This window comes from Mugil cephalus, chromosome 13, assembly GCF_022458985.1.
Source record: "Mugil cephalus isolate CIBA_MC_2020 chromosome 13, CIBA_Mcephalus_1.1, whole genome shotgun sequence".
Classification (NCBI taxonomy): domain Eukaryota; kingdom Metazoa; phylum Chordata; class Actinopteri; order Mugiliformes; family Mugilidae; genus Mugil; species Mugil cephalus.
Window position 1 is genome coordinate 20,750,094 of NC_061782.1, and position 13,585 is coordinate 20,763,678.

Here is a 13,585-nt window from a genome sequence, read left to right on the forward strand (position 1 = left end):
AGAATGAAGAGTGTCAGGTGCAAGAGTTAGATGATTTGCTTGTGTCCTTGTCCACTGAAACTTACTGGCAAGTAAATGTTGTTCATTACTTGAAACTTACAATAAATAACAGCCATCAAACTCATGACACTGTTTCAAATTTTAGGTCTTAGCAAGTCGTCTACAAGTTACAAATGAAGAAATATCCATTAACGACCAATGTTTTGACTGCGGTTGTAGGTGTGTTTGGAAAGAGACCCCTCCACTAAGACTAATGTTATCTTTAATAATGGACAGTTTGGATAACAATGCACATTTCCAGGTTTTCCACTTCCATATATGCAGTTTTGAAAACAGAATGAATTTAATCCTGAGAAACCACGTGCTACATCGATCAGGCATAACATTGTGACCACCATCAAAGCATGGACACGGGCCTTTTTAGAGTGTCCTGCGGTGTCTGGTAACAGAATGTTGACTTGCACCTTTTGGGGGGTAGCTGCTGCATCAGTGTTATGGGATAGAGGTGCCTGGTCTGGTCTAAGTGGATGGTACATGTCTAAGTAACGTCCACATGAATACCAGGTCCAAAAGTTTCCCAGAAGGACATCGAATTGTTGCAAGATGGTCAATGCCACTTATGTTATGTTATGTTTCACCTGTCAGAGGTTTTAATGTTGTGGCTGATCGGTGTAAACTTCAGTAGCATCACAGCCGCCACGGATGATGACAGCATCTGAAACAGTCCTGTAAGGCTTAGATGTGTAGAAATTGGAGTGTATTGTTTTTGATGGAAATGTAAAAAGTAGGTCAAAGTAGCTCAGAAGAAGGTACACACAAAAGACAGAGACACACATATATGCAAACCCACACACACACACATACAGCTGTGCACTTCAGGGTATATGCACACTCCACAAAAGATATTTATTGTTCATTAGAAAGCGATGCAGCTGGTCTTGTCTATTATAATGAGTGACGATTTGGAGGAGCGTCTGCCCAGGGAATGATTGCCATGGAAACGGCTAATAAATCCCAGCGGTGTGTGTTGCTGTTGGACCTGTGAGATGACAGCATGCCTCACACACCGTTAGTCATCAGCAGCTACACACACTCACGGCCCAGAGGAGGGCAAACTACACAAAAACACACACACACTCAAATTGAGCACACTCTTAATGAAACGCCTTTAGTCTGATAGGGGATGCTCACCTACACTTCAACGTATTACTAACACGCTCATCAAGGGGTAAAGAGCAGACACACACTTTTATTCAGACACAATGAAAGGCTTGGAAACAGTCAAAGCAGAGGTTAACGCACGAGGATGTGAACACTGGCAAAGAAAGGAAAAGAAAGTTCTCGGTTCGTACTGATCCTCAGCTGCTGCAAAAAAAAATCTGAAGATGTGAGGTGTTTGTTCTTTGCACGTGTGTGCGTCTACCTGGATGAGGCTGGCAGCTGGGTTCCTTCTTTTTTCAAAGTGCTTCTGACGATGCTGCTCCTGCACCTTCAGGGCAAAACCTGACCCGAGGATGCCCTGCATAAAATAAAACACACATACGCACACTGGGATTTAAACTCATTCTGCAGAAATTCTGCATGGAGACAAAAGCTGTGGTCCCTAATCTTTGTGGAATGATATGAATAAATTAATGTAATTGTGTGTGTTTCACTCACAGCTGGAAGAGCAAAGAATGAGATGCCCAGCAGAGCAAAACCAGCTGACAACAATCGTCCCGTCCACGTCTGGGGGGTCTTGTCACCGTAGCCAATGGTCGTAAGGGTGATCTGAGGGGTCAGAGGAAGCCGCACTGTAACGACTGACTGTATATAAACACTGGCAAACCGTCCCTGATACCAGCACAAAGGAGGAGGATGTTTTGTGTGATCTTGCCGTATATATATATATATATGAAAAAAAAAAAAAAAACGGATAAAGAGCTTGAGGAGGCAGCAAATGCTTAGTAACCAATGAGAGCACCTACCTTTGACTTAAATCAACCACTCCCTTAATTATACATAATTTCAAGCCTTAATTTATTCAGAGTGGGTTACAGAAAAAATAATTTAAAAAATCCTCCTGAACAGTACGGAAGGAAAATTAACTGGAGAAACATAAACCAAAACGTTTTTGATACCTTGCAGTAAACCTGCTTGTTTCTGCTGTAAAGTTGTACATTTTAATGTGGACGTCTATAGGAATTGACTCCTTTCTTGGCAGCACCAATTTCCGCTGGTTGCTGCTTGTCCATAGCGGATGTTTGATGCTTGATATGAATTTCTGTACAGCAAATAAGGAGCAATTTCCAGGAGTAAAAGAAAGTATGTGCATCGCCTCGTTCAACTAATTTCTGTATGTTTCTTTTTTTTTCTTGCTATCTCAGGTGTTGTGTGTAACGTTCAAGAGAGAGAGTCTTAAAGTATGAGAACAAAAAGATTCACCAATGGAAAGGATGTGAACATAATAGCATGAAATTGTCCGCACTTCGTGCGCGAAGGGATGCTGAAATGTTATTTCGAAATCTCCATCTGGCTCTCAGCTTTCTCATTGACAGCTTTTGTGTTGACTCATACGTCTTAAAAGTTGATGTGGCTATTCTTCAAGTTTTTACAGAAATATAACAGGTCCTAGCGTCTACCAGGAAGACAAACGCTACAAGGAAACAAAATGTGGAAAGGCAGTGAGTCAGAGCGTCATTCCCACGAGCGTAACAGGCCAGTGTCACCTGGCAGCAGGAGAAAATGAGATTTATTGATTGGGCCATTTCTCGTTTCTGTCGGAGGAAACAGTGCAGGACGACCAGCCAAGTGTGACCTCAGAGAACATCCCTGTTGGTTTTTGTATCGCAGGTGTCATTAAGGTTACAGAGAAAGTGTAAATGGAAGATGTCACATTAAAGCAGAATAACTACAATTTGGATGCTACCCTTGATTTTTCTTGGGATTAGATGGGTAAATAATACACGTTCTTCCATCCTCAGAACATATTTTGAGATTTCAAAACATGCGGCAGTCAAATAAATATATTGTGGTCGTTTAAATTGTTAAAATCTAAGACGTCACAAGCGTCACCGTCTGAATTGTAACTCTGAGGAAAGGGCTTTGAAGGGGCTGTGTTTTAGGGTGTTTTATGCATCCTTTAATGTGTGCGCTCACCGTGCCCCACCAAAGAGCATCGGCATAGGTGGCAAACTCCTTGTTGAATTCTTTTTCCACCAGATACACCAAGAAGGACGAGAAGATCAGCACCAGGAACCCAATATACCAGGCAGTCACCAGCTCCTGCAAGACAAGACAAATGAAGAAAAAAAAAAAAAAAAGCACATATTTTTAGAAGATCGAGATTAGCACAGCGCTTTAAAAAATAAAGACAGGTTTCATTCTAAATATAATTGGTCCCTTTGGGGAGATTTGTTGTGTTTCACTATACAGTGTTAGTTATGTGTTAGCACACATTTTTTTTTAAACTTAGTTTAACAGAACACCTTATTATTTTCTGTAATGTGTGACAAATTGAATGTAATGAGTACTTTTCACCGGCTCACCTAGTACTCAGTGCGCTGACAATACCATAAAACCACATGTGGTTATCTTGAATATAGCGGCAAGACAAAAGGCCGTCATACTAGCAATAAAGCAAGCTGCAAATTGTGTTAGCCTTTATAGAGCACATAAAAGACTATTATGTAGCCACAACACATGGAACTAGCAGTGGATTATTTATATTTATATATGCTGATACTATTAATAATCGACAAATATTGCGTTAAAATTGTTACTATTTCAAAGAAGTGAGTTGAAGTCACATAGTTAAATTCCCGATGATTTCCGCTGTCACACACAGAGCACAGCAGCATAACAACAGTTATGCGTGCGCACCTCAACAGAGACAATACACCGGCTTTCCGACCTCAAATCAATGACACAGCTGCATGAGAACTATTTGGACTATTACAGTGAGCTGCGTCTGATTATTGGTCGGCCGCCAGTGCCTGGAAGTCATTGTTGCTTCGTTATCTGTTATACATCAGACAAGAACTCAGCGGACACCGGTTTTCAGGCTGTCAGCTGTTTGTTTAGGCAAACACGGACCTATCAAGCTATAACATATTTCCAGTTACGCTACACAAGGTCAAGACTTTGTGGAGCTAATTTATCAGGCCGACATGTACCGGATCGTGGACTCATTGGACAAGATTTTAAATAATGAATGAGGCAAAAATATTTCAATTTAAAGAGAACAAGTCATATACATGCATATATACATATGTGTCAATGGGCACGATCACAGTCCATATATCATATATACAGTATATGTACCTGCCAGGAGACAACTGAAAATGTATGTAGGGCATAGAAAAGCTCATATTATACTCTATTTCTTTACGTACACAGCAAAAAAAAAAAAAAAAAAAATGTAATTTAAATTTTAAGTTAATTAAAGTGACTTCATGTTCAAATGTGTGAAGAAAAGGTTTAAAGATTAATGGTGGAAGTTATGGTTCTTAAGTAACTAAATGATCAACTGATCAGTTAACTTCCCCACTTACTATTATTGGTTAATGTCCTGTAATGTACCCAATAGTTAGCAAGAACAGCTAGAATAATAATACTGAACACAGAAAAACAAGCCATCTACATAACAGAAAGGAAGCTTAGTGACCAGTATGAACTGAATTTTAATTGAAACACCACAGCATCAACTGATGACTCAAAATACCTCAACAAAATTAAAGCTCAAAGAAGAGACAGAGCTCGGGCAACAAAATTACCCTACCTTGCTATGTGCGTAAACTACAGATCCAAGCAGTTTCCAGGTCCCTCCTCTGCGGTCCATGCGCACCATGCGCAGGATCTGAAGGAAGCGAAGGCTACGCAGCGCAGAGGTGGCAAAGATGTTACCCTGGCTACCGGCTGAAACCACAGCAACCGAGGCAATAAGCACGATGATGTCTGGGGAGGAAAAGAGTGAAAATTAAAGGTCACAGGTTTCACAATATTAGGAAGAGGAACTGTGGTTGACTCACCTACTTTCTAAATCCATCCACCTGCCCATCCATCCATCACCTTTAAAACAACTATTGATTCATTACAAGCTGTTTGCTCTCCCTCCTGTCTCTATTAGTCTTTCTCTGTCATTCTCTGTTTAGCGCTCAAATGTCACACTCCTTTTTTGCTCGTATTTCCCAGCAGACTGTCAACTCCCTTGCTCGAGTAACAAAGCTAAGGATAAAGAACCATAATTGTCTGTATCGGTGCACTTTCATGTGCTTTTGATAGCACTTGCACTTACACTGACTGAGCTCTGTAGAGGATTGTTATTTGAGGATAATCTTTAAAATCTCTCTGTAAGCTTTGTAACGCCAGTGACTAAGAATACAGCACAAGAAATATGCGCTTCCACCGCGTAGTGGCAAATAATCTCTTGCTCAGTTGTCAATCTAATCTTAAATCACCTGGGAAACCTAATGATGGACAAAAAATCTTGGTGGAATGATGAATGACCGACATCAAGAGACATCTTAGAGTGATTCTTATTTTTTTGTAGAGGCAAGGCTTCACACAGACCCACCTATGACACAGAAGGGCTTCCTGGCGAAGCGGAGGCGTCCTTGCCAGCCCCGGTACCGGCAGCAGCAACCTGCACTCCATATCCTGATGATGTACTCCAGGCCAAATACTACAATCATCACAAACTCCTGCAGGACGCATACATAAACGCACATACTTTAAATACAACAAAAGAGCAGCGTCATGCAGACAGTCATAGCAAAACACTGAGCGTAGCTTGTTGCTATGTTCATCTGCATTGCGGTCCTAACACTGAAACCATTGCATTAAAGGAAACACATGTACTCTGTCAAGTCCACTTACAAAAGTCTTTCAGTAAGTATTTTTAATATCAAAAGGAATAAAACATTACTTCTCGTAGAGTTTTTGTGTTAGAGCACATCTTTAGGAGTGTGTTTCATTGTCCCTAAACTAAACATTTTGGCTTGTCCTGGCAGGAAATAGCAAAAGGTGTAACTGATAAGATTAATAATGAGAATGTCCCAGGCAATATTGCTGTTTGTGGAGATGTCTGCAATGAGAAAGGCTTAAGGGACCTTTTATGTCAGACATAGCAGGAAAGGCACACATTAAATACATTCAGCTAACCATGGCTCAGTTGCATCAAGCATCATTTTAAATTAATCAGTTAAACCTGCATATTTATTCTTGTGACATGCCAAAATATGCATTATTAAAAAAAAACACTTGCAACATGTTGAAAAGTCCCAAAATCTTCCTTTAAAGGAATATATGTTATATCTGGAGCTTAATATTTTCTTATTCAGAGTTACATGCAAACATCAATACAACTGTCATAAGTTAAATATGATGCTAAATGAAGCTCAGAAAGGAAATATGTGGAAACAATGAGCCTGTTTCTGTCCAAAGGTTAAATGTCTCTGGGCTCAGGCAAGTAAAAAGTGTTAATAGTTAATGTCCGTGAAGGTCATGGTACATCCAAACAAACAAAGCTGAGGCAAGGATTTGAAGACGTTTCGCCACTCATCCAAGTAGCTTATTCAGTCCTAAAAATGCTAGGTCGGCAACACACACAGATAATACTATTTAAAACCCCAGCTCCCAGCTAGTCTTTTGCAACTGAAGACGCCACTAGGATTAGTGGCAAAATGTCTTCAAGGAACCCTGCCGGCCCCGATACCCTTGTTCAACCTTGTGTTTTGGTTAATAGTTAATGTCCTCCTGTGACAGATTAAACCGACAATGTATGACAGTTTAGTTACTGAAAGACTAGAGAAGGCCAGGGGGCTGTTTGCATCATGCTTGCAGGATAAATCTGAACGTGGCATTCAAGTCTCCACAAGTGTTGTGACTAAATGTTACGCTGCCTTCAAATGGAACTCGTGAGCTTGTGGTCATGGCATGAGAAGTTGTGTACACAAAATGTTTGGCGTTCAAGTCGTAACATCAGCCTTATGTCATGAGAACACTTCTGCTGAGGCTTTTCTTAAGAGACAGTTTAGCAAGCTAACAACAGAGCAGCTTAATGCAGAGCACGTGAAAGCGTAATGAAGGGATGAGGTAGTCGAGATTATCAACATTTTATGGAATTGCAAAGAAACAGCTGAATAACTGAAGAAACGTGACTGGTGACCTTGGACCTCACTGAAAACTTCCTCGTATGAGGTTATGAATTTCAAAATATGGGGCGAATATGGACTTTCCTGGTGAAACACAACCTCATTTGAAGGCAGCATCTAAATAAACTATTCCCTTAAATGACTGGCCTACACAAATAACAAGAAAAATTAAGCAACATTATCTGGAAAAAACACAAAGAACATGCTTTAATTTTTACTTTCTATAAAAAATGTGCACTTATAAAGACATTATTTTTTCGCTTCGAGAGCCTTATAGATGTCTCCTAACCTGGACCTATAAAACCAAAAAAACTCTCAGCAGGAAGAACTTAATTTAAATTCTTCTTTCTATCACCTGCTTGATGGTAAAGCTTCCAGTTTATCTGTACGACTGTGCTTTCTGCCCATATACTTGGTCTGACTGATGAATTTCTGAGGCACAGGCAGTTAAATTGAATTGTAACGGTGTAATGTTGATCTTTACTGTCAGGAGACCAATCATCACAGCTCATTACTGCAATAAGAACACGCAATCAGCATTTCAAATGTAGGCATGAGCATCACTCGACCACGCACGTACACACGCGTTCAGACAAATAAGTGTGTTCAATCAGCATGTGTCTCACACAGAGTGCTTACACAGTCGTACGGTTAAATTAACTGTATTGCGTGTGTGTTCTTCGAGTCATTATTAGTAATTCCTTTCAGAACAACATGCTGTTCATTCCAACCCAACAATGTCTAACACGTGTGTGTACTTTAACGCATATCTTTTCACAGACTCATTGGAGGCTTGGACTTTTTATGACATCTAAGGAAAGTTAAGAGTTTCCGACGGCTGTTTGAGGGTTATGATTTTAGATTCCTACCAGGATGAGGAGGCAGTGTGCGGAGAACTCCTGGTGAGTGGGGATGGTGGAAAACACAGAGAGGACCAGACATCCAAACACCAGGATGAACCTGCGGAGACAAAACACAAAGAATGTGTCAAAATTATAGTTTTTTCTCTGCCGGGGCCACATTAAGCAGCATTTATAAGTGCTATTGGGATGAGACTGAACACTATATAAAGCTTCACCAAATCTTATTACAGCAAGCTGAACAAGCAGTTCACATGGTGGTGCACCATCTGATGGTGGTGGAGATGTGTGTGCATTTGATGCCTTTAAAGAGGTAATATGCAAGTTTCTTTAAGTTTTTCCACATGTTTTTTTGGGGGGGTGGGGGTTATACGCTAACCACGCAAATAGTTAGCAAATCACAATACCACCTCAGCCAGAGTGGGTTTCTTTTGGTGACACATATTTGCTTTCTTCTAACTGTTTGTGTCCATATTTAGTTTCTCTGTAGCAGATGTATGTCCAGGATTTCACATACCAATGAACACAACTTAAGCCCCTCAATCGAAATCCCACCAACCAGCTTGAAGCCACACAAGAGCTCGTCCCACCTCATTTCCCACTAAATCAAAACGGTAATTGTTAGTCGCCAGTCAACGTAACTCGAGAAAATTTTGGAGCTTGACTTCCATTGAACCTCTCACTGAACATGTCGGCAATATGAATTACAGTTGTGGTGTGTAATTGTTTTTTAAGTGACAGTGATAATAGGGTTTGAAAGTGTGAAGACGTAATAACACTGACACACTCCACTATGAATTAATTTCCATAAAGCACTATGTCTAATTACAACATAAATACACAAGTACAGTCAGAGCCCTCCTCGCTGTCTGACGGCTGCCCGCGAGGAAACCACTCCGTCCCTTGTAAGTCATATGGTAACGTGGTTAATGAGCAAATACAAATTAAGATTCATAAGGAAGCTTCCAGGCAACATATGCACTGGGAAGCAGCCTCAGCCTGTCGTTCTTCAGAGTATCTCTGAACAGTTTTTTTCTTTTTTTTAAAGATGCCATCTGCCTTGGTGATATTTATGGCTTCATCTCTACAGATCTTTGAGAGTTTGTTTTCCGTGATCCAGTTTTGTTCCCCTCTCTGTGCTACTTTCTTGCCGCCTTTAATCTTTTATGTGCTTTATTTACCCTGCCTACTGCGCTTTCCTCCTCACCTCCATATCCCATGTCTCCGTGTCTCGGCTTCAATTCGGCTTTCTCTCTGTCTGGACACCCCCAACCATCACTTTCTATGTGTTTCTCTTCTGGCTCTATGGTGTGATTGATGCCACCACTTATTTTCCATGGGATTCATAATAAATATGAAAAGGATGGTGACTCATGTGTGCTTGTGTGTGTTAACAGTGTGTGTACCAGTGGCTGAGTTACAGCAGGGGAGGACTAATGGTGCCTAACTTCCAGCCCACATCTGTATCTGATATTGGCTCCTTCACTCATAGTTCTTTACTGCCAGCAGCATGAAGAGCACATTTACAAACACCACCCAGTTGAGGTGACTGATATAAAATGTATCCTGCCCACCCAGATTTAAGTAACATTTTTTGAACAAATATTAGTCGAGTTTGGTGGTCGGTGGATCTCGTCTCTGTTCTGCGGATGATTTGGTCCGCCTAGCTTCATCGAGCTACGACCTCCAGCTCTTGAATGTAAAGCGGGATGAAGATCAGCACCTCCAAGTCAGAGGCCATGGTCCTCAGTTGCAAAAGGGTGGAGTGCCCTCTCCAGGTCGGGAAGGATGTCCTGCCTCAAGTGGAGGAGTTCAAGTTCCTCGGGATCTTGTTAATGAGTGAGGGTAGGATGGAGCGGGAGATCGACAGACAGACCGGAGCGGCATCTGCAGCGATGCAGGCGCTTAACCAGTATGCCGTGGTGAAGAGAGAGCTAAGCCAAAAGGAGAAGCTCTCAATTTACCAGTCGGTCTACATTCCATCCCTAATCTATGGTCATGAACTCTGGGTAATGACCGAAAGAACGAGATCGTGGATGCAGGTGGCCGAAATGAGTTTCCTCCGCAGGGTGGCCGTGCTCAGGAGATAGGATTAGGAGGAGGAGGAAGAGGAGGAGGAGTCAGTTGAGATGGTTCAGGCATCTGGTAAGGATGCCTCCTGGGCGCCTCCCGTTAGAGGTGTTCTGGGCATAACCCACTGGAAAGAGGTCTCAGGGTCGCCCCAGGACACGATGGAAGGATTCGATCTCTCATCTGGCCTGGGAGCGTATGGGGATTCCTCTGGAGAAGCTAATGGATGTGGCTGGGGAGAGGACCGTCTGGACTTCCCTGCTGAAGCTGCTGGCCGGGTGACCCGGATCCAGATAAGCGGATGACGACGAACAAATATTAGGAGTATGTAGGCTCTGCCGCAAACAGTTTCTCGATCAAAACGAAAGCAAAAGTTGCAGTTTGATGATGTACAGCAGGTACAGCACCATTGCATGATGATAGGCGTCATCTTCAGCACCACTGCCAATGAAAATCTATCAAACGTGATAAAGACAGAAATCTCTCACAGACAAAATTAAAGTTTTATTCATGGTTGGTTTATCCTGTCTTCAAAGGAGCTTGACAATGGGAATTTGTTTATCTGAGTTCTAAACAGTGCTCATGTCATTACACATTTATGAAAAAAAAAATGCTCCTGGATTGTAACTGAACTGCCGGTGTGAACAGACTTCGAGTGCCTGCACAATGTGAGAGTACCCTCAGGGTTTGCATTAGAAATATAGGTTCAAGAATAAGAAGTACAGTATGAACTTCTTGACCAGAAAATAAAGGTTGTGAGATCATGAAGCTTGTTGATTGATTCCTGAGTAGATTAACAAGTGTGATTTAAGTGGTGGAGCAGTGCAGTGACGCTCTTCTGTGCCCACTGATCTGGCTGACCTTTCACTCAATCTGAAACCTTCCAGACAGCACGCTGCACTTGTCTGCTGATAAATTGCTGGGTGTCAACCAAATGGAGAAAATACATTCTCTGAAGTGACGTCCACGTAGTATAGCACAAGAATGCAGTGACAGGCTGACATTATTTGAGGGGTAAAAAAAGGGAAAAAAAAAAAAAAAGAAAAGCTGACTCTGAAAAGGTTCTGTGAATTGAGCTTTCTTGGCCTTTCTGATTGCTCCATCAACCCAAGGGCTCCTACACTTTTGTCAAGTCCCGAATTCCTATGTTACTGTTGCTATGTTAAAGAAAGAATAACAATCCCGGGGACCATTTCCACTGAAAAACATTGCAAAATTGCACATTTAATTAATATAAGTCATAATTGCTTTTTTCAAAAATATGAAGAAAAAAATACAGTGGACATGTGTGGGTATCACTGACTTTTATACTATCCATTGCGGATTGTTGGAGCTTTATTAGCCCATACTTGGATATGGACACGGGGGTCGTGTTGAGGTGGGGCTATAGTAGCCTGGATGTTGAGACCCACCCACCCAACTCTCCTATATCTATGATCTCAGGCTACCATCTGTCCGCTCTGAACACACTTAATTATGCAGAATTTTAAACCCTAATAAAAAATAAACAAATGAGTGAAAAAAAATCACCCACTGTCACACACGGTCATGAATAGTGAAATAAACTATAAAGACCAAAATCGCTTTTTGTACCAGGCTGTAAACATGTTTAATAATGCTGTAAATTTGGGCTTTTTACAATGGTCATTTAATTTTGCTCCCTTTGAAGCCAGCCTCAAGTGGCCACTCGATGAACTGCAGTTTTTCCCACATGAGCTTCATTGTTCAGATAAGGAGGTTGACACCTGGTGGGTACAGGGGAGGAAATAAAAACTACCAGCAAATGGACCAGCAAATCTTCGTAATCCTGCCAACGTTAGGACAGTTGTTATTTGCCTTGCCTCCACATTTTACCTTTAGTCTCTAATATTACAGGTTTTCAACATTTTTCTATGGGAATGGATCCTTGCATTGCTTCTAGCCAAGCGACAGTAACATAGGAAGTCAGGACTTGTCAAAGTGTAGGAGACCTCTGGTTGGTGGTCAGCGGCCAACAAATGGTCAATTGTATGTTTGTCTTATGTTCACACAGAATCCCTGTTTGTGAAATCAGAACATGTCCTTTTAAGAGTAGCAACAATTTAGCTATGACTGGACAAAGTTGTTTCGGTAATCATTGTCTGTCAAGAAAGCAAACGTAGGAGGAAAGTGAATATTTCTTTCCCCCCACAAAGACAGTCTTTAATAAAGTGAAATAAAAAGCTCACTTGAAAGTGTGCAAATGAAATTTGTGCATAGAGTTCTAAACATTTTTGATCAAGGTCTAAGCTTTAAATAAAAGACCTTGTGTCTTTCTATTCACATTTCAGAGGCAAGCTTTGAGTGAAACAATGCAGACCAAACTGAATACTCAATATGCTACAAGGAAAAAAAATAAAGCTCTATTTGTGTTCACAGACCTTGATCGCATCGGCAAAATCATTCCAACAACTGAACTTATAAATAGCTTCTGCTAAAAAAATTTTCTTTGCATATGGCAGTTCATATTATACATATATGGAAGTTTACTAAAGCAGCATTTTTTTTAATTATTTTTTTAAGATGAGACACACAGATCTCACCTGCCAAATGAGATCAGGTGACCGTTGACCATTTTGACAAAGAGTAGGCTGCAGAATTTATCTTTTCTGAATCTTTTTTTTTTTTTTCGTATGATCAGGTGATTATTCCTGGATGGATTCAGGCATGCGGCGTGTCGTCCATCTTAGTTCCACCTCTTGCTGAACATTAGTTGATGTTATTCAGTGGGTGCAGACGGGCGCGATGAATGAGAAGCTGCTATTGAACGACGGGAGCTGGGTGACATATACAATCAATACCGCTGTTACATTGATCGGCCCCTAGGTGAATTACCCACTTTATCAGTCACTTACAGAGATTAACTGCTGGTCCTGATGTGCATGTAGCCACTTGACAAATATGAGCATGTTGTGACAAGTGTGTGGCAAGGTTATCCATCAAAGATAGTTTGTTTTCTGATTGCCTAGACCACCAATAACCTAGAGTATGCAGGCCCCCCAAAAAACACAGTTGTTCCGGGTGTTTTAACCTATTAAGTGAAACATTTTCAAATCTGCTATTTGTCCTTTTCATCAAAGGATATTAGGATCAGCTTACAGTGAGTCAGACTGAGTAAGTTATTCAGGAGAAATCTCAAAAAGGATGCTTCCTCCAACATATGTGCTTGGTTAAATTCCAGCTTGACGCACGATTCTGACTTTCTCGAATGACACCTAGTGAATGTAATGCAAATTAGCATCTGACTGGGAAAAAAACAAAATATGACAAAAACAAAGATCACACAGCTTCGTCACTGACTGAGCCAGATTACCCAAGTTTGACGCCACAATTCAATTGTCTTGGGTTAGGGTTTGTGAATACTTTTACCAAGAGTCACAGGTTTTTCAGGGGGGGAAGGCCTTGTGAGTAACCTGTGTGTAATAAAATCTAATAAGCTTGTGAGATGGGAAGTTGCCTCCCTTGGAGATTGTGAGTACCAACAGCAAAACCACAGTGTACTGC

The 13,585-nt window shown here is 41.2% G+C and overlaps 1 protein-coding gene across 9 annotated transcripts in view; it reads right to left on the minus strand.

Moving 5' to 3' along the window:
• The window catches only part of kcnq5a (potassium voltage-gated channel, KQT-like subfamily, member 5a), a 103,861-nt gene that overhangs the window by 24,155 nt on the left and 66,121 nt on the right, over positions 1 to 13,585 (minus strand). For all 9 annotated transcript variants that reach the window (XM_047603628.1, XM_047603630.1, XM_047603626.1 and 6 more), the window contains exons 2-7: positions 8,003 to 8,093; positions 5,555 to 5,681; positions 4,760 to 4,935; positions 3,139 to 3,264; positions 1,660 to 1,770; positions 1,424 to 1,519 (exon numbers count right to left, since the gene is read on the minus strand). In XM_047603628.1, the coding sequence (XP_047459584.1) occupies positions 1,424 to 1,519; positions 1,660 to 1,770; positions 3,139 to 3,264; positions 4,760 to 4,935; positions 5,555 to 5,681; positions 8,003 to 8,093 (727 nt within the window). The remainder of the gene's footprint in view (positions 1 to 1,423; positions 1,520 to 1,659; positions 1,771 to 3,138; positions 3,265 to 4,759; positions 4,936 to 5,554; positions 5,682 to 8,002; positions 8,094 to 13,585) is intronic.